Source organism: Salmo salar, chromosome 25 (genome assembly GCF_965601325.2).
Source record: "Salmo salar chromosome 25, fSalSal1, whole genome shotgun sequence".
Lineage (NCBI taxonomy): Eukaryota > Metazoa > Chordata > Actinopteri > Salmoniformes > Salmonidae > Salmo > Salmo salar.
Window position 1 is genome coordinate 17396023 of NC_138315.1, and position 24339 is coordinate 17420361.

At 42.7% G+C, this 24339-nt stretch overlaps 1 protein-coding gene across 1 annotated transcript in view; it reads right to left on the minus strand.

Moving 5' to 3' along the window:
- The window catches only part of LOC106586272 (glypican-6), a 123784-nt gene that overhangs the window by 45126 nt on the left and 54319 nt on the right, over window positions 1–24339 (minus strand). The window contains exons 3-4 of the mRNA XM_014173395.3: window positions 21823–22214; window positions 6601–6766 (exon numbers count right to left, since the gene is read on the minus strand). Of these exons, the coding sequence (XP_014028870.1) occupies window positions 6601–6766; window positions 21823–22214 (558 nt within the window). The remainder of the gene's footprint in view (window positions 1–6600; window positions 6767–21822; window positions 22215–24339) is intronic.

The following is a 24339-nucleotide window of genomic DNA, read 5'->3' on the forward strand; positions in this document are numbered from 1 at the left end:
CAGATGAGCTATCAAAATGAATCTTCATATTCAATGAATTCTTCTGCTTCCTCAGCAGTGGGTGGTAAGAGTCTCTACACCTACATGATGCTGTTTAAATCACAGCTCTAGAATGAGACCTCATGGCACCTGGCCTGGGTCTACTGCTGCAGATACATGGTTCTCTCTCTCTCTCTCTCTCTCTCTCTCTCTCTCTCTCTCTCTCTCTCTCTTTGACACCCACACTACCCCTGATTGCACCTTCAGTTTTATTATTAGATACATTATCAAATTTCAGGTCAACTCCGGCATTTCTTCTAAGCATAAAGCCAGGACTTGCACAAGCTAAGGAGTGAGCAACGCAGAGACGTAAGCTGTGCAGACTATACCACTAAAGAGAACCCAGACAGGGATGCTACATGTTTTATTAGTCTTTTCAAACTCACTTCTTTTGTCATAAAATGTCCGTTTCTGCCTGATACAAAGCCAATTACATCCATCATAATGATCCATTAGTACTGCAGATCCAAGTATGAAATGTCACTTCGAATGATGTACCTGACGCTTTCGTATTTCAGCCAGAGAGTTCCGTCTCAAAGTATAAGTGATTCTATGCTACTTTTTTGGAGACAGACAAGCATGGTAATCACAAATAATAAGCAGCCCACCATGCAAGTCACTGGTGCACACCTAGAGTCCTATGTCTATGAGAGGAAGACGGATATAGCTGAATAAAACGCTGTTGCTTTAGGTCCCTACTGACTGACTTCATTAGCTGCTGTGGTGTTGAGGCATAAGTGGCAATTCATTATATCCATGTTTAAACATATGTAAGGACACACAATTAATTAACAATATGATCACTATTTCCATTTCCTTTAGTGCGGTGCCCTTGCAGAAGAGGAAATCTTTTGGGCCAGTTGTCTCATTCTCAGCCACGGGCAGTCCTCTAGTGGTGTGTTGCTGGGAGTATTTATTTTCCTTCCTCTTCTATATTTTATTAATGAGGAAATCTTCACAAAGGACAGGAAATGTTTTTCATGAATTGTGAGGTTGTGACTGTCTCCAGTTACCCCTAGTGAAACAAATCACGCAATTAAAAAGAAATGAGCAAATAAAATCAATGCAGATCACTTACGCTGTGGTGACACACGGCCTCTAGAGAGAACGATACTAGTCAGTATTGCAATGAAGCCAAATAATAGAAGAAAAAGCTGTGACACCGTTGTAGAATACACCTTTGGATTGTCCCAGAGTATTAGCAAATGGGTAGGCCTAGTCTTGTGTGCATTGCGGTAGTCAAGCAGGAAGGAAAATCGCTTTCTATCACCTGTCAACACAAAAAATGATAATGACACGTGGGGTGTAAACTAGAGAGGGCCACATATATCACCACAGCATGTGACGGAGGTTCAAACACCATAGGCTGATCGAGACATCAATTCTCTAGGACAGCCAAATACATAACCTCTTAAAAAGTGTTTCAGATATATGACTTTTTACAACATTATTCAATAAAAAAAAGGACGATTCCCTGTATGAAAACACTTCAAAGGCACCTCAAAGACATGTAAATATAAACAGCCATCATACAAACTGAGATTCGATGCATATTTCAAGCCTAATGCATCATGTAATACAAAACCCTGGAGGAGTTGGTGAATCCAGCATATACTGTATGTTCAGTGGTGAGTGTTCAGGTGTGAACTGACAGATGTTCATCGGTTAGCCTACCCAACGCTTCAGATGATTCATCCCATTAAAAAACATCTGACTTCTCATCTAATCTTACTTCACATGACATTCATCTACTGCTTTTCTATTACTTGTATATAATATGAACATACATTTTGTAAAACAAAACGAACCCTGGAGTGAACTGATTCACATGCATGCCATAATTCTGTTGCAGGGATGAATGCAGAACGCAGGTTGAATAAAGGATGATGTCTGCCACCTGGTTCCATAATTCATAGACTGAGCCGTTTGTGTTGTTTTTTCATGCAAAATAGAAAGAGGTCAGAACAAATGGTTGCAATGGGAACAAATGGATTAGAGACTGGCTAGTCAGTGGAACCAATATAATCCATGATTTATTCCTTCTATTTTAATCACATGAATACTTGAGGAGGGAAAACAAAACCCATGTTGCTTGAATTCAGCTGACAGATTTGCATATTTAAACATGGGTCCTTTGTACTGTCTGATTCATGTTTGATATGCAGGCAGGTATGCATAGATAAAACCTCTGAAAATTATCTTCAAGGCTGTAATGTTTAATCTGATACCATTTAACCCTTGGTTTAGTCAATGTTGAAATGTGTTATTAAAATGGACTTGGCTACTCTACTGATATTTTGATATTACAGATTCTGATATTATGCCATATATTTTTGGTATTATGATATTTTATGTGTATGACAACAGTGCCATGACCTTCTACGATCAATCAATCTCTATAGGTACAGCACCTTTCCATTCCTGTAATTCAGCCCTTTTCCTTTAGCTTGAAATAATCAAATGAAGTTCTGCTTATTTTAGCCATGAATTCTACTAGATTCACTGAACATTTCACATTTTGTTCTACGTGAAATACCTCAGTCATATTTCATTTGCTTGGCCCATTTGCTTCCCGCCTAAGGCAAGAAAATGGAAAGAAAAAAAGGTACAAACTTGCTGGTCTTGCCACCTTAGAGAGAAATAAAATAAAACAAACCACATTTTATTTTCTGAAATAAATTACTGAAAGCAAGTTCCTTCAAGGGTATATCATTTGGGTTGGGTTGGCAGTGGGGGCTGGCTATGGGCTACATAATAGCTATATGTACAATAAAATATACAAAAACACACAGAACTCAACTGATTTGTAGTGGCACATACTAATAGTTCCATCGGTCGCAGTACACAGTGCCAAGCTTCAACTCCATTTTCATAAATAACATATTGAAACCCTTTCAGAGAGGAACACGAACATTCAGACACACCAATATAATGGGAGCTTTATACAGCCTCTCGTATTTTCCCCCCTGTCTTCGACTATGCATAAACGGAAGCCCCGCATTGGCACACAGCTATTATAAGAAGAGATGGATGTTTTGGAGCATTCCATATTTCGCTAGCTAGACTGAATGAATGGAAGCAGAAGCACAGCTGCACTGAATGAACATCTGTTTTGGCCTGCTTTTGGCAGTGGCACCAGAGTCCCTCCTCTGCCCCCCACACATTCACACTGAGGATAAATGAAGGTTAGGCTGAGGGTAATGTGAATGGCTGCCTTTTTGTCCAACTTTTGTCAGAAGTTCCAATGCACTGTGTCAGAGAGTGTTATTTTCTGCTGGTGGAGCTCTAGCAGTGAGGAGGTGCTGAGGGAAAAATCATTGCTATCGGGAGCTCAGCTTCCAGCTGTAAAGGATTTCTCACTCCTTGGTTGAATTAGCTTTTCACCTTTCCGATATCTCGTCTTCTCTGGTCAGCGGAGCAGACATATGCTGTTGGGCTAGATAGATGCCACTGGAATCAAGATGAATATCTTTACTTAAGCTCTGGTGCCAGTTCCATGTCAGTCTCCCAGGCTTTTGTGTTTTATTTCACTCTAAAGCCCTGTAGTCACCAGCTTCTCCCTTTCTATTCACAGCAACTGGAATAGCTAAAGGTTTTCATGTGAGTTAAAGTACATTACTACAATGTAGCCCTGAAAAGACATGTTCAACAGTATGATAATCCTATATTGGTTTGTGAGCTTTTATGCAAACTCAATGGATTTCACCATCACGGCAAAAACCGCCAATGCCCTACGCTGCAAAGCAAAGCCTATGTATGATCATCTGGCACATGTGAAAGAAAAAGGCGTGTTATTAGAGGTTGTAGTTCATTTTCACGGGGTCTATCCTCCTCTCAACTACTTAAAGAACAGTGAGAAGCATAGGGGACATTTGACAGACACGCAATCACTATTGGTTTCAGAGCTGGTCCTGGGTGCACCTCAGCCACGCTCAAGGTCCTAAACGACATCATAACCGCCATCGATAAGAGACATTACTGTGCAGCCGTAATTCATCAACCTGGCCAAGGCTTTCGACTCTGTCAATCACCACGTTCTTATTGGCAGACTCGACAGCCTTGGTTTCTCCAATGATTGCCTCGCCTGGTTTACCAACTACTTCTCTGATAGAGTTCAGTGTGTCAAATCGGAGGGCCTGTTGTCCGGACCTCTGGCAGTCTCTATGGGTATGCCACAGGGTTCAATTCTCGGGCCGACTCTCTTCTCTGTATACATCAATGATGTTGCTCTTGCTGCTGGTGATTCTCTGATCCACCTCTACGCAGACGACACCATTCTGTATACTTCTGGCCCCTCTTTGGACACTGTGTTAACTAACCTTCAGACGAGCTTCAATGCCATACAACTCTCCTTCCGTGGCCTCCAACTGCTCTTAAACGCAAGTAAAACTAAATGCATGCTATTCAATCGATCACTGCCCGCCTGTCCCGCATCACTAATCTGGACGGCTCTGACTTAGAATACGTGGACAACTACAAATACCTGGGTGTCTGGTTAGACTGTAAACTCTCCTTCCAGACTCACATTAAGCATCTCCAATCCAAAATTAAATCTAGAATCGGCTTCCTATATTGCAACAAAGCATCCTTCACTCATGCTGCCAAAACTGACCATCCTACCGATCCTCGACTTCGGTGATGTCATCTATAAAATAGCCTCCAACACTCTACTCAATAAACTGGATGCAGTCTATCACAATGCCATCCGTTTTGTCACCAAAGCCCCATTCACTACCCACCATTGCGACTTGTACGCTCTCGTTGGTTGGCCCTCACTTCATACTCGTCGCCAAACCCACTGGCTCCAGGTTATCTACAAGTCTCTGCTAGGTAAAGCCCCGCCTTATCTCAGCTCACTGGTCACCATAGCAGCACCCACTCGTAGCACGCGCTCCAGCAGGTATATCTCACTGGTCACCCCCAAAGCCAATTCCTCCTTTGGTCGTCTTTCCTTCCAGTTCTCTGCTGCCAATGACTGGAACGAACTGCAAAAATCTCTGAAGCTGGAGACTCATATCTCCCTCACTAGCTTTAAGCACCAGCTGTCAGAGCAGCTCACAGATCACTGCAGCTGTACATAGCCCATCTGTAAACAGCCCATCTATCTACCTACCTCATCCCCATACTTTATTTATTTATTTATCATGCTCCTTTGCACCCCAGTATCTCTACTTGCACATTCATCTCCTGCACATCTACCATTCCAGTGTTTAATTGCTATATTGTAATTACTTTGCCACCATGGCCTATTTATTGCCTTAACTTACCTCATTTGCACTCACTGTTTATAGACTTTTTGTTTTCTTTTGTTCTGTTGTTGTTGTTTCTTATTGACTGTATGTTTTGTTTATTCCATGTGTAACTCTGTGTTGTTGTATGTGTCAAATTGCTATGCTTTATCTTGGCCAGGTCGCAGTTGCAAATGAGAACTTGTTCTCAACTTGCCTACCTGGTTAAATAAAGGTGAAATAAATAAATAAACAAATAAAAATTGTAGGCTGTGAAAGCCCAATCGATATCCTCTGTGCGGTTGGACCTTGAGCTAATTGAAAATCTTTCAGCCTGTAATGAATATGAAATGTCAGCGAGCCAAAATATATGAACTGACATTTAATCTCCACCCCTGGAACAATTCTCCAATTGAAAGTACGGAAATGTTGACATCTAGAAAAAACACAGTATTTCAGGTAAACCACCCAATTATCAAATAGAAGGACATAAAACGTAAAACTGTTAGATAAATCGCATAAATCTTGTACTTCTGGACCTTTACTGTAGTGACTGATTTAGCCTACAGTAGAGAGCCATTGAAGTGGTCAAGCTCTGTAATAGCGAATCATACAGTGCCTATACAGTAAACACACACCATCAGCTTTACATTTAGTCCTGGGTAACAAGACTCTAATAGTCAACCTGATGCTACCATTGAATATTAATCTGACGGATGTCACACTGCTCCACCAGCACCTCAATGCGCTGTACTTTACACTGGGCCTCCGATGTTCTGACATGGAACAACTATCCAGAGAGCTGTGGCCCCATTTCAGCTGCTTGTTTCTGACAGCAGCATGCTTGTCATGTGTCTCTAAAGTGCAGATCGCAGCTAGCCTGCTCGGCTTTAGTTCACTTCAGCAGTCTTGACATATCTAAATGAAAGCTCCAAACTGAATTAGGCAGTCTATTAGAAAAATAGCTGCCATGTTATATTCATGTTTGTAATCTCCCCGAGTTAAACGAGCTCCTGTTGAACTGCTTTCCACAAAGCTCAGCGTTTCCCAGTGTGCTACTATCCCACCGCAAGTCCCCATTTAACACAGCATGAGCCCACCAGCCAATGAGTTATGGCGTTTTCATCCAGTATAAATTGTCAAAGAAAAAAAAATTAAGATTCAAACAGTAAAACGAAAATGTACCGTCTTATCACAGTGCCCAAGTTGTGTCCACGGGACTAAACACAGACAAATAAAACATGAATGACATCTTACCATAAAATGAAAAACACCGACCGACAATTCAACACAGCATGCATTTTTTATACAAAGACAAAGGGAGGGGTCTTACCGATGTACTGGTTCCACTCTGGGTCCAGATCGGCCTGGTTGGCGAGACAGCCCTTCATGACGTTCAGACAGTAGTTGTTACAGGGCTTCACGGAGGGCATGGCTTGGCAGTATGTGCAGTACATCATCTTGGTCAGTGCTCGGATACACGCTGGGGTGCTGCTCACCTGGTGGGTGGATATAGCGTCAGAATAAAGATCAGCTACATAACAGATACGAAATACTGTTTTACACAGATACGACATACTGTTTTACACATAGGATACAGCAAACTGTAACTTCCTGTCTTGGATGAATAATAAGATACTAGCTGGCTAAGAAAGCTAACAGGAAGTAAAACTATGTTCTACATAAACCAGTATGATTCCTCCCAGGCAACATTTCTGTCCAGATTGAGGGCCCTTTACCAGGAACACAGCACAGTGAGTGAACCGGAGAAGAGTAGGAGCATTCTACTGTGCTTTCTGTTTTCAATAGAGAACTACAACACAATTCTCATGAGGTCAAATGAAGTTCGAGAATGTCAGGCTTAAGACACTGTTTAAAATGCAAAAAGACACGCCGGCCGCTCCACTGTCCTTACATCTATGGCGCTCAACAGAAGCTCAGCATACATAAACAGGAACGACATGAACAACAGTTGTAGCTGGTGAAATTGAAAATATGTGAAAAATACAGCACCAGACTTGTTTGGTCAATAATGCAAATATCAACATATTTTTTTTGAAGTCAAGGCTCCCGGGTAATGGCTAATGGCTTTATCTATTTAACAAACACCAACACAGACAGGCCCTTAATAATAATTTCTTAACCTTGTTACTGCATCTCAGGCCTATGTGAAAAAGCAATTCCCTAACCACCATTTCTGTCAGTGCATCAGTTTGCTTGTGTGTGTGTGTGTGTGTGTGTGTGTGTGTGTGTGTGTGTGTGTGTGTGTGTGTGTGTGTGTGTGTGTGTGTGTGTGTGTGTGTGTGTGTGTGTGTGTGTGTGTGTGTGTGTGTGTAAGTGGATGCCTACATGTTTTATGCATTTTATTGCAGTAGTGTCTGAGCTTCTTGTTACTCTAGCCAAAATACACTACATTACCAAAAGTATGTGGACATGTGCTCGTTGAGCATCTCATTCCAGAATCATGGGCATTAATATGAAGTTGGTCCCCCTTTGCTGCTATAACAGCCTCCATTCTTCTGGGAAGACTTTCCACTAGATGTTAGAACATTGCTGCGGGGGACTTGCTTCCATTCAGCCACAAGAGCATTAGTGAGGTCGGGCACTGATGTTGGGTGATTAGGCCTGGCTCGCAGTCAACGTTCCAATTCATCCCAAATGTGTTCGATGGGGTTGAGGTCAGGGCTCTGTGCAGGCCATTCAAGTTCTTCCACACCGATCTCGACAAACCATTTCTGTATGGACCTTGCTTTGTGCAAAGGGGCATTATCATGCTGAAACAGGAAAGGGCCTTCCCCAAACTGTTGCCACAAAGTTGGAAGCACAGAATCGTCTAGAATGTCATTGTATGCTGTAGTGTTAAGATTTCCCTTCACTGGATCTAAGGAGCCTAGCCCAAACCATTAAAAACAGCCCCAGACCATTATTCCACCTCCACCAAACTTTACAGTTGGTACTACTCATTCGGGCAGGTAGCGTTCAAATTTGTCCGTCAGACTGCCAGATGGTGAAGTGTGATTCATCACTCCAGAGAACGCATTTCCACTGCTCCAAAGTACAATGGCGGTGAGCTTTACACCACTCCAGTCGATGCTTGGCATTGAACATGGTGATCTTAGGCTTGTGTGCGGCTGCTCGGCCATGGAAACCCATTTCATGAAGCTCCCGACTAACAGTTATTGTGCTGACGTTGCTTCCAGAGGCAGTTTGGAAATCGGTAGTGAGTGTTGCAACCGAGGACAGATAATTTTTACGTGCAACGTGCTTCAGCACTCGGCGGTTCCGTTCTTTGGGCTTGTGTGGCCTACCACTTCGCGGTTGAGGCGTTGTTGCTCCACAATAACAGCACTTACAGTTGACCGGGGCAGCTCTAGTAGGGCAGATATTTGACGAACTGACTTGTTGGAAAGGTGGCATCCTATGACGGTGCCACATTGAAAGTCAATGAGCTCTTCAGTAAGCCCATTCTACTGCCAATGTTTGTCTCTGGAGATTGCATGGCTGTGTACTCTATTTTATACACCTGTCAGCAATGGGTGTGGCTGAAATAGCTGAATCCACACATTTGAAGGGGTGTCCACATACCTTTGTATATACTGTATACTGTAGATAAAATAACACATTCCTACTTCGTCAGGTTAATCTCAACATCTTTAAAATAATAAAGAAAACACCCGGTCTCTGTTCTGAATTGAAAATACATTCTGAACGAAGTATAATTTTACACAACACCCAAAATATCTTGTGTATTTCCAGTGTGAGCAGATGTACTAGTTTAAACTTCCCAAAGTACCCAGACACTGCATGAATGAGGTGAGAGAAGAGGCACAGCTCGGCTGGAAGTCTGTGTTTTGAGTGGTTTCTGAGCTGTCTTCATGTTTGATGTGATTGGACCCCTGTCTCTCTCAACCCAACAGTGAGGATCTGTTGAGGGGAAGGAGAGGCGGAGGCATCAACAGCCTCCACAGAGTCAGGCTTGAAGACAAGGATCAAACACACACACACACACACACACACACACACACACACACACACACACACACACACACACACACACACACACACACACACACACACACACACACACACTGACTGACTGACTGATACGCCTCAAACATCTACTGCTAGCTTCCTCCGTCATTGGCTTGACTTATCACAACAGTCTGATGCTGATCACTCAAACAATGTCATGTACCCACTGACATCCAAAGGAACTCACAGGTGTGGGGGCTGCAAGTTGAAGATATCAAGGGGGTAATCGTTTATTTAGATTCTCTGCTACCTGTGGTGGCTATACACTATGTGCTTTCAATATTTGTGACATTTCAGATTGCTTTGTTCTGCAGTTGCATAGCAACTGTTGGTGAATACAATTCATTCATTTCACATGGATGCGATAAAAATACGTATTTTTCAGATTCGAAGATCTTAAAAGGGTCATTTGAACCTGAAATCCACTTTATTTTAAAATACTCCGATGGAAGAATCCTTCATGTGCATTTCCGTACAGTAAGACATGGTATGGAGTTGCTTCCCCCTTTTTCAATTTGCAGAACTGACACCTGACAAATGCTACTCTTCCAGCACTTAGTATGTTGCCATAATGTCTGCTCGACTCTCCCCCTATCTCGCCCTGGACTGCTTGCTTCTTTCAGCGCATCATACCATTTGCAGAGCAGGTATTATTCTAATGATACAGGCTCATCAAAGCGCGTCCTATTATTAGAATCAATCAATAGCCACATCACCGCTTTGCAACACTGAATAACAGAAATACACGGTGTACCCATAATGAGAATGCAGTCTTTGATACTTTGAGAACATTTTGGAGCCTTGAGCCTTGATATATCCTTGGGTATATCTTTTCATATCAGAGGTTTAGAAAAATGGGTAAACACCAAGCCTACGCTGGTATTTATGCTGTAATAAGTGTAATTGAATGCCAAACTCTGATTGATCATGGGTAAACTAAACTGCCAGGCGATATACAAACGTGTGTCTGTAGTTACTCAGGCAGTGCCTCCAGTCAAAAGCTGAGTGTCTTAGTCAAAAACTGTGAACTGCTGGGATGTGATGTACAACACCAGCTCCTTTAACTCAATAAAGTCCCCCAGCAGCACTCGGCATAGATGTCACATCTCACTGTAGCCGGGTGCCAGGACACCTCCTCTGGGGTGTCTTATTCCATTATGCTTACACCCAATCTCTTCTGATGAGTTGAGGCCCCGTGGATCAAAGCGCCTTTGCCCCCGCCACATGACCTGTGTCTCAGGTCCCTGGGTAATGTCAGAGGTGAGGTGGAGACATGACGGCTGCCAGGGAACCCAGGATGTGTGTCAATACCACAGATGCTAACAACTCATCCTCAGGGTTTGCTCATAAAGAGGGTTTCATCAGGCAGCCCTGGCTGGAAATGGGGACCTGATATGGCCTGGAGGTGCATGACGTGGTCACACATGATTGTGGGTTACGGAGTTCATCATGCTTGCTGGTAATGAATGGCCCGCGGTGGAAAGGTTGAGTTTGTTGGATGTTCATGGGTTGTACATCTGATAATCCGCAGGCAGTCAAATCACCTTGGGTTTCCTCGTGCCTTTGACCGTATAATACTGTGGCTGCGCTAAAATCCTCATGACACACACCCTATTTATCATGAATTATGATGAACATAAACCCATTGACCAGCAACAGTTGCATAAGGACTCAATTTCCAAACAGGATATTAACTGTTTTCTAGCCTTGATGTCCAGGCTTCTCCTCAGACTACGCAGAACAGTTTGCACAGTATTATCAACACCAATAATGGTAACAAACGCATGCAATTCCGGTAAATTGCTTGTGACCACCGAAGCAGGGGAAGCAAATTGTATCTATAAGGCCAGTGTTCTAATGTTGATATTAACTGTGAACACGATCTAGAAAACAGTTGTTGTTGTTGTTGAGTGGAGCTAATACCAAGCATACATCTCTCGCTATGCCCTTAATCTTCCTTTGCACTGGATCGAAACTACACACACTCCTAAGGCAGTGATATACTGCAGCAACAGCTAGCTGCATTAAGATTACATCACATCAAACAGAATACTTACAGCAAGATTAATGGGGATGGTATACAGACTTAACAAATATTGGACGATAGAGATACAAACATCCATAGAAAATAATATTTCCTCGTAGCTTGGAGACAGATACTCTTCCCATGCTTAAGAATTCCTTGTGAATAACGGGAGGCCCCATCAGTAGTCATTATAGAGTACTCGAGAGGGCAGCGCCGAGCCTCAACCCAAAAGTCCATAGGCCCATACAAAGAGGTGGTGCTGGTGGTAAGTCAGTAATATTATACTGTAGAGGATCTTCTGGGAGAGAACAAAACCTCACCCAGAAAGTAAATTAGAACACCTTCAGCTTGTTCAAGAATGTGTTGGATTCTGTTAAAAGCCTCCTTCTTTCCCCACCAGTAAAATCCATTCCAACACCAACTCCAACACCAACAAATTGCTCCGTTTTATGATCTCAGGTTTTGGAATATAATATTTATATGTGATAATGATGGATCCAACACAGTCAGTCCATTGTTCAATTCTGGGAAAAGTTTTGATATAAATCTATGACATTAATTGTACATTATATAATTGGGTCAAAGGATTCAGGAGAAAATTCCCTTTTGCAATGGGAAGTGGTGTATTCCTTATCAGAATTAGCATTCTCACCGCTGCACAATAGCAGCAAATTAGGCAAAAGCAAAAAAATAAAATAAACTCATAAAAAATACTACAGTTTACTAAATAATACTACAGTACTTACTATAGAATTCTAGTATTTTATAGTAAACTGTATATTGTAGAATAGTCACACCCTGATATGTTTCACCTCTCCTTGTGATTGTCTCCACCCCTCTCCAGGTGTCACCCATCTTCCCTTTTACCCTCAGTGTATGTACAGTTGAAGTCGTAAGTTTACATACACTTTAGCCATTTAGCCAAATACATTTAAACTCAGTTTTTCACAATTCCTGACATTTAATCCTAGTAAAACTTCCATGTCTTAGGTCAGTTAGGATCACCACTTTATTTTAAGAATGTGAAATGTCAGAAAAATAATAAAGAAAATGATTTCTTTCAGCTTTTATTTCTTTCATCATATTCCCAATGGGTCAGAAGTTTACATACACTCAATTAGTATTTGTTAGCATTGCTTTTAAATTGTTTAACTTGGGTCAAACGTTTTGGGTAGCCTTCCACAAGCTTCCCACAATAAGTTGGGTGAATTTTGGCCCATTCCGCTTGACAGAGCTGGAGTAACTGAGTCAGGTTTGTAGGCCTCCTTGCGCACACACACTTTTTCATTTCTGCCCACAAATGTTCTATAGGATTGAGGTCAGGGCTTTGTGATGGCCACTCCAATACCTTGACTTTGTTGTCCTTAAGCCATTTTGCCACAAATTTGGATGTATGCTTGGGGTCATTGTCCATTTGGAAGACCCATTTGTGACCAAGCTTTAACTTCCTGACCTATGTCTTGAGATGTTATATATATCCAGATAATTTTCCTACCTCATGATGCCATCTTTTGCACCCGTTACTCCGGCAGCAAAGCACCCCCACAACATGATGCTGCCACCCCCGTGCTTCATGGTTGGGATGGTGTTCTTCGGCTTGCAAGCGTCCCCCTTTTTCCTCCAAACATAACGATGGTCATTATGGCCAAACAGTTCTATTTTTGTTTCATCAGCCCAGAGGACATTTCTCCAAAAAGTACGATCTTTGTCCCCATGTGGGGTTGCAAACCGTAGTCTGGCTTTTTTATTGCGGTTTTGGAGAAGTGGCTTCTTCCTTGCTGAGTGGCCTTTCAGGTTATGTCGATATAGATCTGGTTTTACTGTGGATATTGATACTTTTGTACCTGTTTCCGCCAGCATCTTCACAAGGTCCTTTGCTGTTGTTCTGGGATTGATTTGCACTTTTCACAACAAAGTACGTTCATCTCCAGAAGACAGAACGCATCTCCTTCCTGAGCGGCATGATGGCTGCGTGGTCCCATGGTGTTTATACTTGGGTACAATTGTTTGAACAGATGAACGTGGTACCTTCAGGCATTTGGAAATTGCTCCCAAGGATGAACCAGACTTGTGGAGGTCTACAATTTTTTTCTGAGGTCTTGGCTGATTTCTTTTGATTTTCCCATGATGTCAAGCAAAGAGGCACTGAGTGTGAAGGTAGGCCTTGAACTACATCCACAGGTACACCTCCAATTGACTCAAATGATGTCACGTCCTGGCCAGTATAAGGGTTAATTGGTATTGTAGTTTGGTCAGGACGTGGCAGAGGGTATTTGTTTTATGTGGTTCAGGGTGGTGTTTTGGGAAAAGGGTGTTTGATTTATTATTTCCGGGTTTTGAGTTATGGTCTATGTTTATGTATTTCTATGTGTAGTCTAGTGAGTGTGTTTCTATGTTGAGTTAATTGGGGTGGACTTCCAATTGAAGGCAGCTGTTTGGTGTTTCCTTTGATTGGAAGTCCTATATTAGTTGGGTGTGTTTGTCTTGTATTTGTGGGAGATTGTTTTTGCACTGCGTATGTATAGCCTGCAAAACTGTCATTTGTCGTGCTTATTGTTTTCTTGTTTTTCCGTGTTCAACGTTCGTTAATAAATTAAGAAAATGAACACCAACTCTGCTGCATATTGGTCCACCTTTTCAGACGACGATTTCGCTATCATCGGATGATGAAGAAGCCCGTGACAAAATCTCCCACCAAACCAGGACCAAGCAGCAGAGGAAGGAGCAGTGGGATTTTGAGTTGGACTATGGTGAGAGATGGACTTGGGAGGAGATCTTGAAGGGAGAAGGCTCCTACACTTGGGAGGAGATCCAATCAGGAAAAGATCGCCTTCCATGGGGACTGATGGTAAGAGAGAGAGAGGAGAGGCGAAAGGCTGGTATGGACCGGGAACGTTTCCGAGGAACACGACTGGCGTTGAAGCACGAGAGGCACCCCCAATAATTTTTTTGGGGGGGGCACACGGGTAGTTTGGCTAGGCATAGGAAGAGCCGGAAGCCAGCTACCCGTGGTTATATGGAGGAGCGTATGAGGTGGAGAGCGCCATGTTTCGCTGAGGAGCGCACTATCTCACCCATACGCACGCACAGTCCGGTGCGCGTTATTCCAGCCCCTCGCAGGTGCCGTGCTAGAGCGGGCATCCAGCCTGGTAGGAGGATGCCTGCGCAGCGCATCTGGTCGCCGGTACACCTCCGAGGACCAGGCTACCCAACTCCCGCTCTACGCACGGCTACCATCAGGCCCCTGCACAACCCAGTCCGCCCTGTACAAGCACCCCGCTCGTGCAGGGCTACTAGTTCCATCCAGCCAAGACGGGTTGTGCAGGAGGTAAGATCAAGACCGACTGTGCGCCTCCATAGCCCTGGGTTTCCAGCTCCTGTCTCTCGTGCGGACCCGGAAGTGCGTCAACCCAGTCCGACTCGTCCTGTTCCCGCTCCCCGCACTAGCCTGGAGGTGCGTGTTCTCAATCTGGTACGCCCAGTACCAGCACCACGCACCAGGCTTCAAGTGCGTAAACCCAGCCTCGCCAGTCACCAGAGCTGCCCGCCAGTCAACAGTCGCCGGAGCTGCCCGCCAGTCAACAGTCGCCGGAGCTGCCCGCCAGTCAACAGTCGCCGGAGCTGCCCGCCAGTCAACAGTCGCCGGAGCTGCCCGCCAGTCAACAGTCCCCGAGTGGCCAGACTGCCCCGAGCTGCCGGAGTGGCCAGACTGCCCCGAGCTGCCGGAGTGGCCAGACTGCCCCGAGCTGCCGGAGTGGCCAGACTGCCCCGAGCTGCCGGAGTGGCCAGACTGCCCCGAGCTGCCGGACTGGCCAGACTGCCCCGAGCTGCCGGACTGGCCAGACTGCCCAGACTGCCCCGACAGCCTGGAACGGCCAGAACCGGAACCACCTCCAGAGATAGGTGGGTTGGGGAGGGGGGGTGTAGCACAGTGCCGTCGTTGACGGCAGCCACCCTCCCTTCCCTCCCTTTAGTAGGGGGGGAATTTTTCTTTTGGTGTTTGGGGTTATTTTTGTTAAGGTGCTTCCGGGGTTAGCACCTTTAAGGGGGGGGGGGGTACTGTCACGTCCTGGCCAGTATAAGGGTTAATTGGTATTGTAGTTTGGTCAGGACGTGGCAGAGGGTATTTGTTTTATGTGGTTCAGGGTGGTGTTTTGGGAAAAGGGTGTTTGATTTATTATTTCCGGGTTTTGAGTTATGGTCTATGTTTATGTATTTCTATGTGTAGTCTAGTGAGTGTGTTTCTATGTTGAGTTAATTGGGGTGGACTTCCAATTGAAGGCAGCTGTTTGGTGTTGCCTTTGATTGGAAGTCCTATATTAGTTGGATGTGTTTGTCTTGTATTTGTGGGAGATTGTTTTTGTACTGCGTATGTATAGCCTGCAAAACTGTCATTTGTCGTGCTTATTGTTTTCTTGTTTTTCCGTGTTCAACGTTCGTTAATAAATTAAGAAAATGAACACCAACTCTGCTGCATATTGGTCCACCTTTTCAGACGACGATTTCGCTATATCATCGGATGATGAAGAAGCCCGTGACAAATGATGTCAATTAGCCTATCAGAAGCTTCTAAAGCCATGACATCATTTTCTGGAATTTTCCAAGCTGTTTAAAGGCACAGTCAACTTAGTGTATGTAAACTTCTGACCCACTGGAATTGTGATACAGTGAAATAATCTGTCTGTAAACAATTGTTGTAAAAATTACTTGTGTCATGCACAAAGTAGATGTCCTAAAAATATGTTTTAATGACTCCAACCTAAGTGTATGTTAACTTCCGACTTCAACTGTATACCTGTGTTCTCTCTTTGTCTGTCCGTTCATCTTGTCTTGTCTCGTCAAGTCAACCTGCGTGTTTTTCCATGCTCCTGCTTTTTCCAAGTCTCTGTTTTTCTAGTCCTCCCGGTTCTGACCTTTGCCTGCCCTGACACTGAGCCCGCCTGCCTGACCATTCAGCCTGCCCTGACCTCGAGCCTGCCTGCCACTCTGTACCTTCTGGACTCTGACCTGGTTTATGATATTTTGCCTGTCCACGACCTGTCTCTTGCCTGCCCCTTGTTTTATAATACATATCAAAGACTCTAACCATCTGCCTCCCTTGTCTGCATCTGCGTCTCACCCTGTATCGTTACAGAATACTATTATCCGCACTGTATTTTCCCTCAATCCTTTGTAGTACTTACTATATAATTGTGTAGTGTGCTGTAGAATAATATACTCCACACTGTAGTATCCCTCGACTGTTTAGTGTTTACTATAGAATTTTGTAGTGTACTGTAGAATACTACAAAATGATCTTCAATGCTGTAATGTTTAATCTGATACCATTTAACACCTGGTTTAGTCTGGAAATATATTGGTAACATTTTCTTGGCTACTGTACTGAAATTTGTATATGTTTTGTACACCAAGTGTATGTATGATTTGCAGACAGGTACGCATAGACAAAAGCCTCTGAAAATGATATTCAATGCTCTTACTCCTGGTAACATTTTCTTGGCTACTGTACTGATATTTTGAGATATATACATAAACACACACACACAATACTGGTCAAAAGTTTTAGAACACCTACTCATTCAAAGGTTCTTCTTTATTTGTACTATTATTTTACTACTACCTCATGAAGCTGGTTGAGAGAATTGCCAAGAGTGTGCAAAGCTGTCATCAAGGCAAAGGGTGGCAATTTGAAGAATCTCAAAAAATATATTTCGAATTTGTTTAAAAAAAGAAAATGGTTACTACATGATTCCATATGTGTTATTTCAAAGTTTTGATGTCTTCACTATTATTCTACAAAGTAGAAGATAATAAAATTAAACAAAAACCCTTGAATGAACAGGTGTTCTAAAACTTTTGACCAGTAGTGTGAGATGCCTCACAAGTCCTCAACTGGCAGCTTCTTTAAATAGTACCCTCAAAACACCAGTCTCAACGTCAACAGTGAAGAGGCAACTCTGGGATACTGGCCTTCTAGGCAGAGTTGCAAAGAAAAAGCCTAATCTCAGACTGGCCAATAAAAAGAAAAGATTAAGATGGGCAAAAGAACACAAACACTGGACAGAGGAACTCTGCCTAGAAGGCCAGCATCCCGGAGTCTTCCCTTCACTGTTGACGTTGAGACTGGTGTTTTGCGGGTACTATTTAATAAAGCTGCCAGTTGAGTACTTGTGAGGCGTCTGTTTCTCAAACTAGACACACTAATGTACTTGTACTCTTCCTCAGTTGTGCACCGGGGCCTCCCACTCCTCCTATTCAAGTTAGAGCCAGTTTGCGCTGTTCTGTGAAGGGAGTAGTACACAGCGTTGTACGAGATCTTCAGTTTCATGAAAATGTATCGCATGGAATAGCCTTCATTTCTCAGAACAAGAATAGACTGATGAATTTCAGAAGAAAGTTCTTTGTTCCTGGCCATTTTGAGCCTGTAATCGAACCCACAAATGTTGATGCTCCAGATACTCAACTAGTCTACAGAAGGCCAATTTTATTGCTTCTTTAAATCAGCAGAACAGTTTTCAGCTGTGCTAACATAATTGCAAAAGGGTTTTCTAATGATCAATTAGCCTTCTAAAATGATGAACTTGGATTAGCTAACACAACGTGCCATTGGAACACAGGGGAGATGGTTGCTGATAATGGGCCTCTGTACGCCTATGTAGATATTCCATTAAAAAATCAGCCATTTCCAGCTACAATAGTCATTTACAACATTAACAATGTCTACACTGTATTTCTGATCATTTTGATGTTATTTTAATGGACAAAAAATGTGCGGTAGTGTACACAACCAACCACCCCGAACCACATAAAACAAATACCCTCTGCTACGTCCTGACCAAACTACAATTACAAATAATCCCTAATACTGGTCAGGACGTGACAACCTTTCCACTCCTGTAATTCAGCCCTTTTCCTTTAGCCTGAAATAATCAAATGAAGTTCTGCTTATTTTAACCATGAATTCTACTAAATTCACTGAACATTTCACATTTTGTTCTATGTGAAATACCTCAGTTATATTTAATTTGCTTGGCCCATTTACTTTCCGCCTAAGGCAAGAAAAGAGAAAGAAAGAAATTGCTGGTCTTGCCACCTGAGAGAGAAATAAAACAAAACAAATTTTATTTTCTGAAATAAATTACAACTTGTAGAGTCCATGCCCCAACAAATTGAAGCTGTTATGAGGGCTAAAATGAGGAGATTCAACTCAAAATTAGGAAGGTGTTCCTAATGTTTGATACACTCAGTGTACAGCGCATTCGGAAAGTATTCAGACCCCTTGACTTTTTCCAAATTTTGTTATGTTACAGCTTTATTCTAAAATGTATTAAATAGTTTTCCCCCCTCATCAATCTACACACAATGCCCCATAATGACAAAGCAAAAAAAGGTTTTCATACATTTTTGAAAATGCATAAAAAAAACTGAAATATGACATTTACATAAGTATTCAGACCCTTTGCTCAGTACTTTGTTGAAGCACCTTTGGCAGTGATTACAGCCACGAGTCTTCTTGGGAATGACGTTACAAGCTTGACACACCTGTATTTGGGGAGTTTCTCCCATTCTTCTCTGCAGATCTTGTCAAGATCTGTCAGGTTGGATGGGGAGCGTCACTGCACAACTATTTTCAGGTCTCTCCAGAGATGTTCAATCGAGTTCAAGTCCGGGCTCTGGCTGGGCCACTCAAGGATATTCAGAGACTTGTCCTGAAGCCACTACTGCATTGTCTTGGCTGTGTGCTTAGGGTTTCTGTCCTGTTGGAAGGTGAACCATCGCCCCAGTCTGAGGTCCTGAGTGCTATGGAGAAGGTTTTCGTCAAGGATCTCTCTGTACTTTGCTCCGTTCATCTTTCCACCAATCCTGACCAGTCTCCCAGTCCCTGACGATAAAAAACATCCCCACAGAATGATCCTGCAACCACCATGCCTCACCATAGGGATGGTGCCAGGTTTCCTCCAGACGTGAAGCTTGGCATTCAGGCCAAAGAGTTCAATCTATGTTTCATCAGACCAGAGAATCTTGTTTCTCATGGTCTGAGAGTCTTTAGCTGACTTTTGGTAAACTCCAAGCGGGCTGTCATGTGCCTTTTACTGAGGAGTGGCTTCCGTCTGGCCACTCTACCATTAAAGCCTGATTGGTGGAGTGCTGCAGGGATGGTTGGCCCTCTGGAAGGTTATCTCATCTCCACAGAGGAACTCTAGAGCTCTGTCAGAGTGACCATTGGATTCTTGGTAACATCCCTGACCAAGGCCCTTCTCCCCCAATTGCTCAGTTCGGCCAGGCGGCGAGCTCTAGGAAGAGTCTTGGTGGTTCCAAACTTCATCCATTTAAGAATGATGGAGGCTACTGTGTTCTTGGGGACCTTCAGTGCTGCAGAAATTATTTGGTACCCTTCCCCAGATCTGTGCCTCAACACAATCCTATCTCGGAGCTCTACGGACAATTCCTTCAACCTCATGGCTTGGTTTTTGCTCTGACATGCACTGTCAACTGTGGGACCTTATATAGACAGGTGTGTGCCTTTCCAAATCATGTCCAATCAATTTAAATGTACCACAGGTGGACTCCAGTCAAGCTGTAGAAACATCTCAAGGATGATCAATGGAAACCGGATGCACCTGAGCTAAATTTTGAGTCTCATAGCAAAGGGTCTGAATATTTATGTAAATAAGGTATTTCTGTTTTTATTTGTAATACTTTTGTAAACATTTCTAAATACCTATTTTCGCTTTGTCATTATGGGGCATTGTGTGTAGATTAACGAGAATTATTATTTTTTAAATACATTTCAGAATAAGGCTGTAATGTACACTACCGTTCAAAAGTTCGGGGTCACTTAGAAATGTCCTTGTTTTCCATGAAAACATACATGAAATGAGTTGCAAAATGAATAGGAAGTATAGTGAAGACATTGACAAGGTTAAAAATAAGGGTTTTTAATTTAAATAATAATTGTGTCCTTTAAACTTTGCTTTCGTCAAAGAATCCTCCATTTGCAGCAATTATAGCCTTGCAGACATTTGACATTCTAGTTGCCAATTTGTTGAGGTAATCTGAAGAGATTTCACCACATGCTTCCTGAAGCACCTCCCACAAGTTGGACTGGCTTGATGGGCACTTCTTACGTACCATACGGTCAAGCTGCTCCCACAACAACTCAATAGGGTTGAGATCCGGTGACTGTGCTGGCCACTCCTCTGTCCAGTGTCTGTGTTATTTTGCCCATCTTAATCTTTTATTTTTATTGGCCAGTCTGAGATATGGCTTTTTCTTTGCAACTCTGCCTAGAAGGCCAGCATCCCAGAGTCGCCTCTTCAATGTTGACGTTGAGACTGGTGTTTTGCGGGTATTATTTATTGAAGCTGCCAGTTGAGGACTTGTGAGGCGTCTGTTTCTCAAACTAGACATTCTAATGTACTTGTCCTCTTGCTCAGTTGTGCACCGGGGTCTCCCACTCCTCTTTCTATTCTGGTTAGGGCCAGTTTGCGCTGTTCTGTGAAGGGAGTAGTACACAGCGTTGCACCAGATCGTCAGTTTCTTGGCAATTTCTCACATTCATTTCTCAAAACATGAATAGACTGACGAGTTTCAGAAGAAAGTTCTTTGATTCTGGCCATTATGAATCTTTAATCGAACCCATAAATGATGATACTCCAGATACTCAACTAGTCTAAAGAAGGCCAGTTTTATTGCTTCTTTAATCAGAACAACAGTTTTCAGCTGTGCTAACATAATTGCAAAAGGGTTTTCCAATGATCTTGGATTAGCTAACACAACGTGCCATTGGAACACAGGAGTGATGGTTGCTGATAATGGACCTCCGTAAGGAAATTTCTAAGTGACCCCAAACTTTGGAACAGTAGTGTACATTTTTGGGGAAAAAGTCAAGGGGTCTGAATACTTTCCGAATGCACTGTATGCTACACACTGTAGTATCCTTTGATCATGTAGCACTTACTGTAGAATTTTGTAGTATACTGTAGAATACACAACGCACTGTAGGACCTTTCATTCATTAATAGCACTTTCTATAGAATTTTGTACTTCATGGCAATAGACTGTCCCATAAGAAATTTTACCTGGTAATCATGGCATGAATAATATTATTTTTATTATGGAAATAAGTCATGGTTAACACCCTCATACCCAAATGTAAAAAATACTATAATTGACTATATAATCCTACAGTACTGTATATTTATGTACTACATTGTAGTAAACTGTAGTAGGTTATAGGTTATAAAAAATAGCAGAAATGTTGAACCTTGCCATTAAGACTCCTGTCCTACCTACTTACAGGTTATGTCAAATTTGCTCTTTTATTATTTGTCCAGTAGGTTTCTGCAAAGAGAAATCACCCACTTTGGATCCTTGAAAATATACTATATATGTCCTATTTTTATTATAGTAAATACTACAGTATACCCTAGTAATATCTGCAAAATAGTTTTTTCATGAGGGCAGTTTTTATGAATGGCAGAGACTTGGGCTTACCTTGGACACCCTGTTGGCCACCTCTCGACCAACTGAGAGCCCCTGGACGAATGTGCGGGCTGCAATGAAGGCCCTTGTAACCTGAGCCTTGAGCTTCCTGGGCACGTCTCCAAAGGGTTTTAGCTGGTCTGTGTACTTGCTGATGCACTCCAGATAGTCATCTGTGATTACGTACTGGGAGTTGAGCAGCGTGAACATGCGCTCCAGCAGCCGCGACCAGAAGTCGTTGAGCATCTCCTCCAGGTTCACGTTGCCCCCAGTGTAGTAGCGCTTCAGCTCGGCAAACAGGTTCTGGAAGACTTCTGAGTTTTGCATGTAAGGCTTGCCATAGGTCCGCACGAACATCTCGTTCAGGGACTTCTCCGTGTTCTCCAGCAGCTCCAGGAAGAACTCTTGGTCAAGAGAAGAAAGAGAGAGACAATTTAAATAATGTACAATAATAATAATAATTTTTGTTGAGAACTCAGTCGGAGTCTCAACTTAATGTTAAGAGTTAGAATAGTAGAATAGACAAGATGCAATGTTCTAAATTTGGTTGCGCATCAGCAGTCTTTCTCTTCTGCTTTTCACTGACAGCCCATGTCAGCAAAAACATTTTAGATTGGTAAGATAGTCTAGCCAGCTATCTAAACTTGTAGTAATCATGGTCAAATTACCGACCGGGGAACCCCATTTGTTTTATTAGTCCCTCTCACTCAGATATCATATTAAAACGGCAAACATTTCTCTCACCCTATGGCAAAATAAGTCGAATTGCAAGTAATTAGCTGTAAAACTGCACATTGCATGAAATTAGTTAAAGAATTTGAAAACATTCTCTCCGCCCCATGAAAAAATGTGTAGAATTGCAGCAAACTTGCTTTAAAACGGCAACATTTTCTCTATGCCCAACGGCAAAATGTGTAGAATTGCAGAAAACTTGCTTTAAAACTGCACAAAAAATTGTACGTCACATGGCAAAATATGTATTGCCTTTGTTCTCTCTGCTGTCAAGAGGATGGGCTGATAAAATGTTTTGCTCGCAAGGTGGGGGGGACCAAAAGGCTAGGGCCGGCTTTGACTGCATGTGTGGGTATGGATGTGGGGATGCAGATCCGCGAGCCACTGCGGCCCCTCATGACAAATTCCGATTTTTTGTGAACCCCACCCCATTCAAAGTTGCCCATCTCTGATGTACAGCATATACTATATATATATACATATATATATATACAGTTGAAAGTCGGAAGTTTACATACACTTAGGTTGAAGTCATTAAAACTATTTTTTCAACCACTCCACAAATTTCTTGTTAACAAACTATAGTTTTGGCAAGTCAGTTAGGACATCTACTTTGTGCATGACACAAGTAATTTTTACAACAATTGTTTACAGACAGATTATCTCAATTATAATTCACTGTATCACAATTCCAGGGGGTCAGAATTTACATACACTAAGTTGACTGTGCCTTTAAACAGCTTGGAAAATTCCAGAAAATTATGTCATGGCTTTAGAAGCTGCTGAGAGGCTAATTAGACATAATTTGAGTCAATTGGAGTTGTACCTGTGGATGTATTTCAAGGCCTACCTTCAAATTCAGTGCCACGTTGCTTGACATAATGGAAAATCAAAAGAAATCAGCCAAGACCTCAGAAAAAGAATTGTAGACCTCCACAAGTCTGGTTCATCCTTGGGATCAATTTCCAAATGCCTGAAGGTACCACGTTCATCTGTACAAACAATAGTACGCAAGTATAAACACCATGGGACCACGCAGCCGTCATACCGCTCAGGAAGGAGACTCGTTCTGTCTCCTAGAGATGAACGTACTTTGTTGCAAAAAGTGCAAATCAATCCCAGAACAACAGCAAAGGACCTTGTGAAGATGCTGGAGGAAACAGGTACAAAAGTATCTATATCCACAGTAAACCTATATCGACATAACCTGAAAGGCCGCTCAGCAAGAAAGAAGCCACTGCTCCAAAACCGCCATAAAAAAGCCAGACTACGGTATGCAACTGCACATGGGGCCAAAGATCATACTTTTTGGAGAAATGTCCTCTGGTCTGATGAAACAAAAATAGAACTGTTTGGCCATAATGACCATCATTATGTTTGGAGGAAAAAGGGGGAGGCTTGCAAGCCGAAGAACACCATCCCAACCGTGAAGCACCGGGGTGGCAGCATCATGTTGTGGGGGTGCTTCACAAAATAGATGGCATCATGAGGAAGGAAAATATGTGGATATATTGAAGCAACATCTCAAGACATCAGTCAGGAAGTTGAAGCTTGGTCACAAATGGGTCTTCCAAGTGAACAATTTATTTATTTTACTAGGCAAGTCAGTAAAGAACAAATTCTTATTTTCAATCACAGCCTAGGAACAGTGGGTTAACTGCCTTGTTCAGGGGCAGAACAACAGATTTGTACCTTGTCAGCTCGAGGATTCGATCTTGCAACCTTTTGGTTACTAGTCCAACGCTCTAACCACTAGGCTATGCTGCTGCCCCGCAAACATACTTCCAAAGTTGTGGC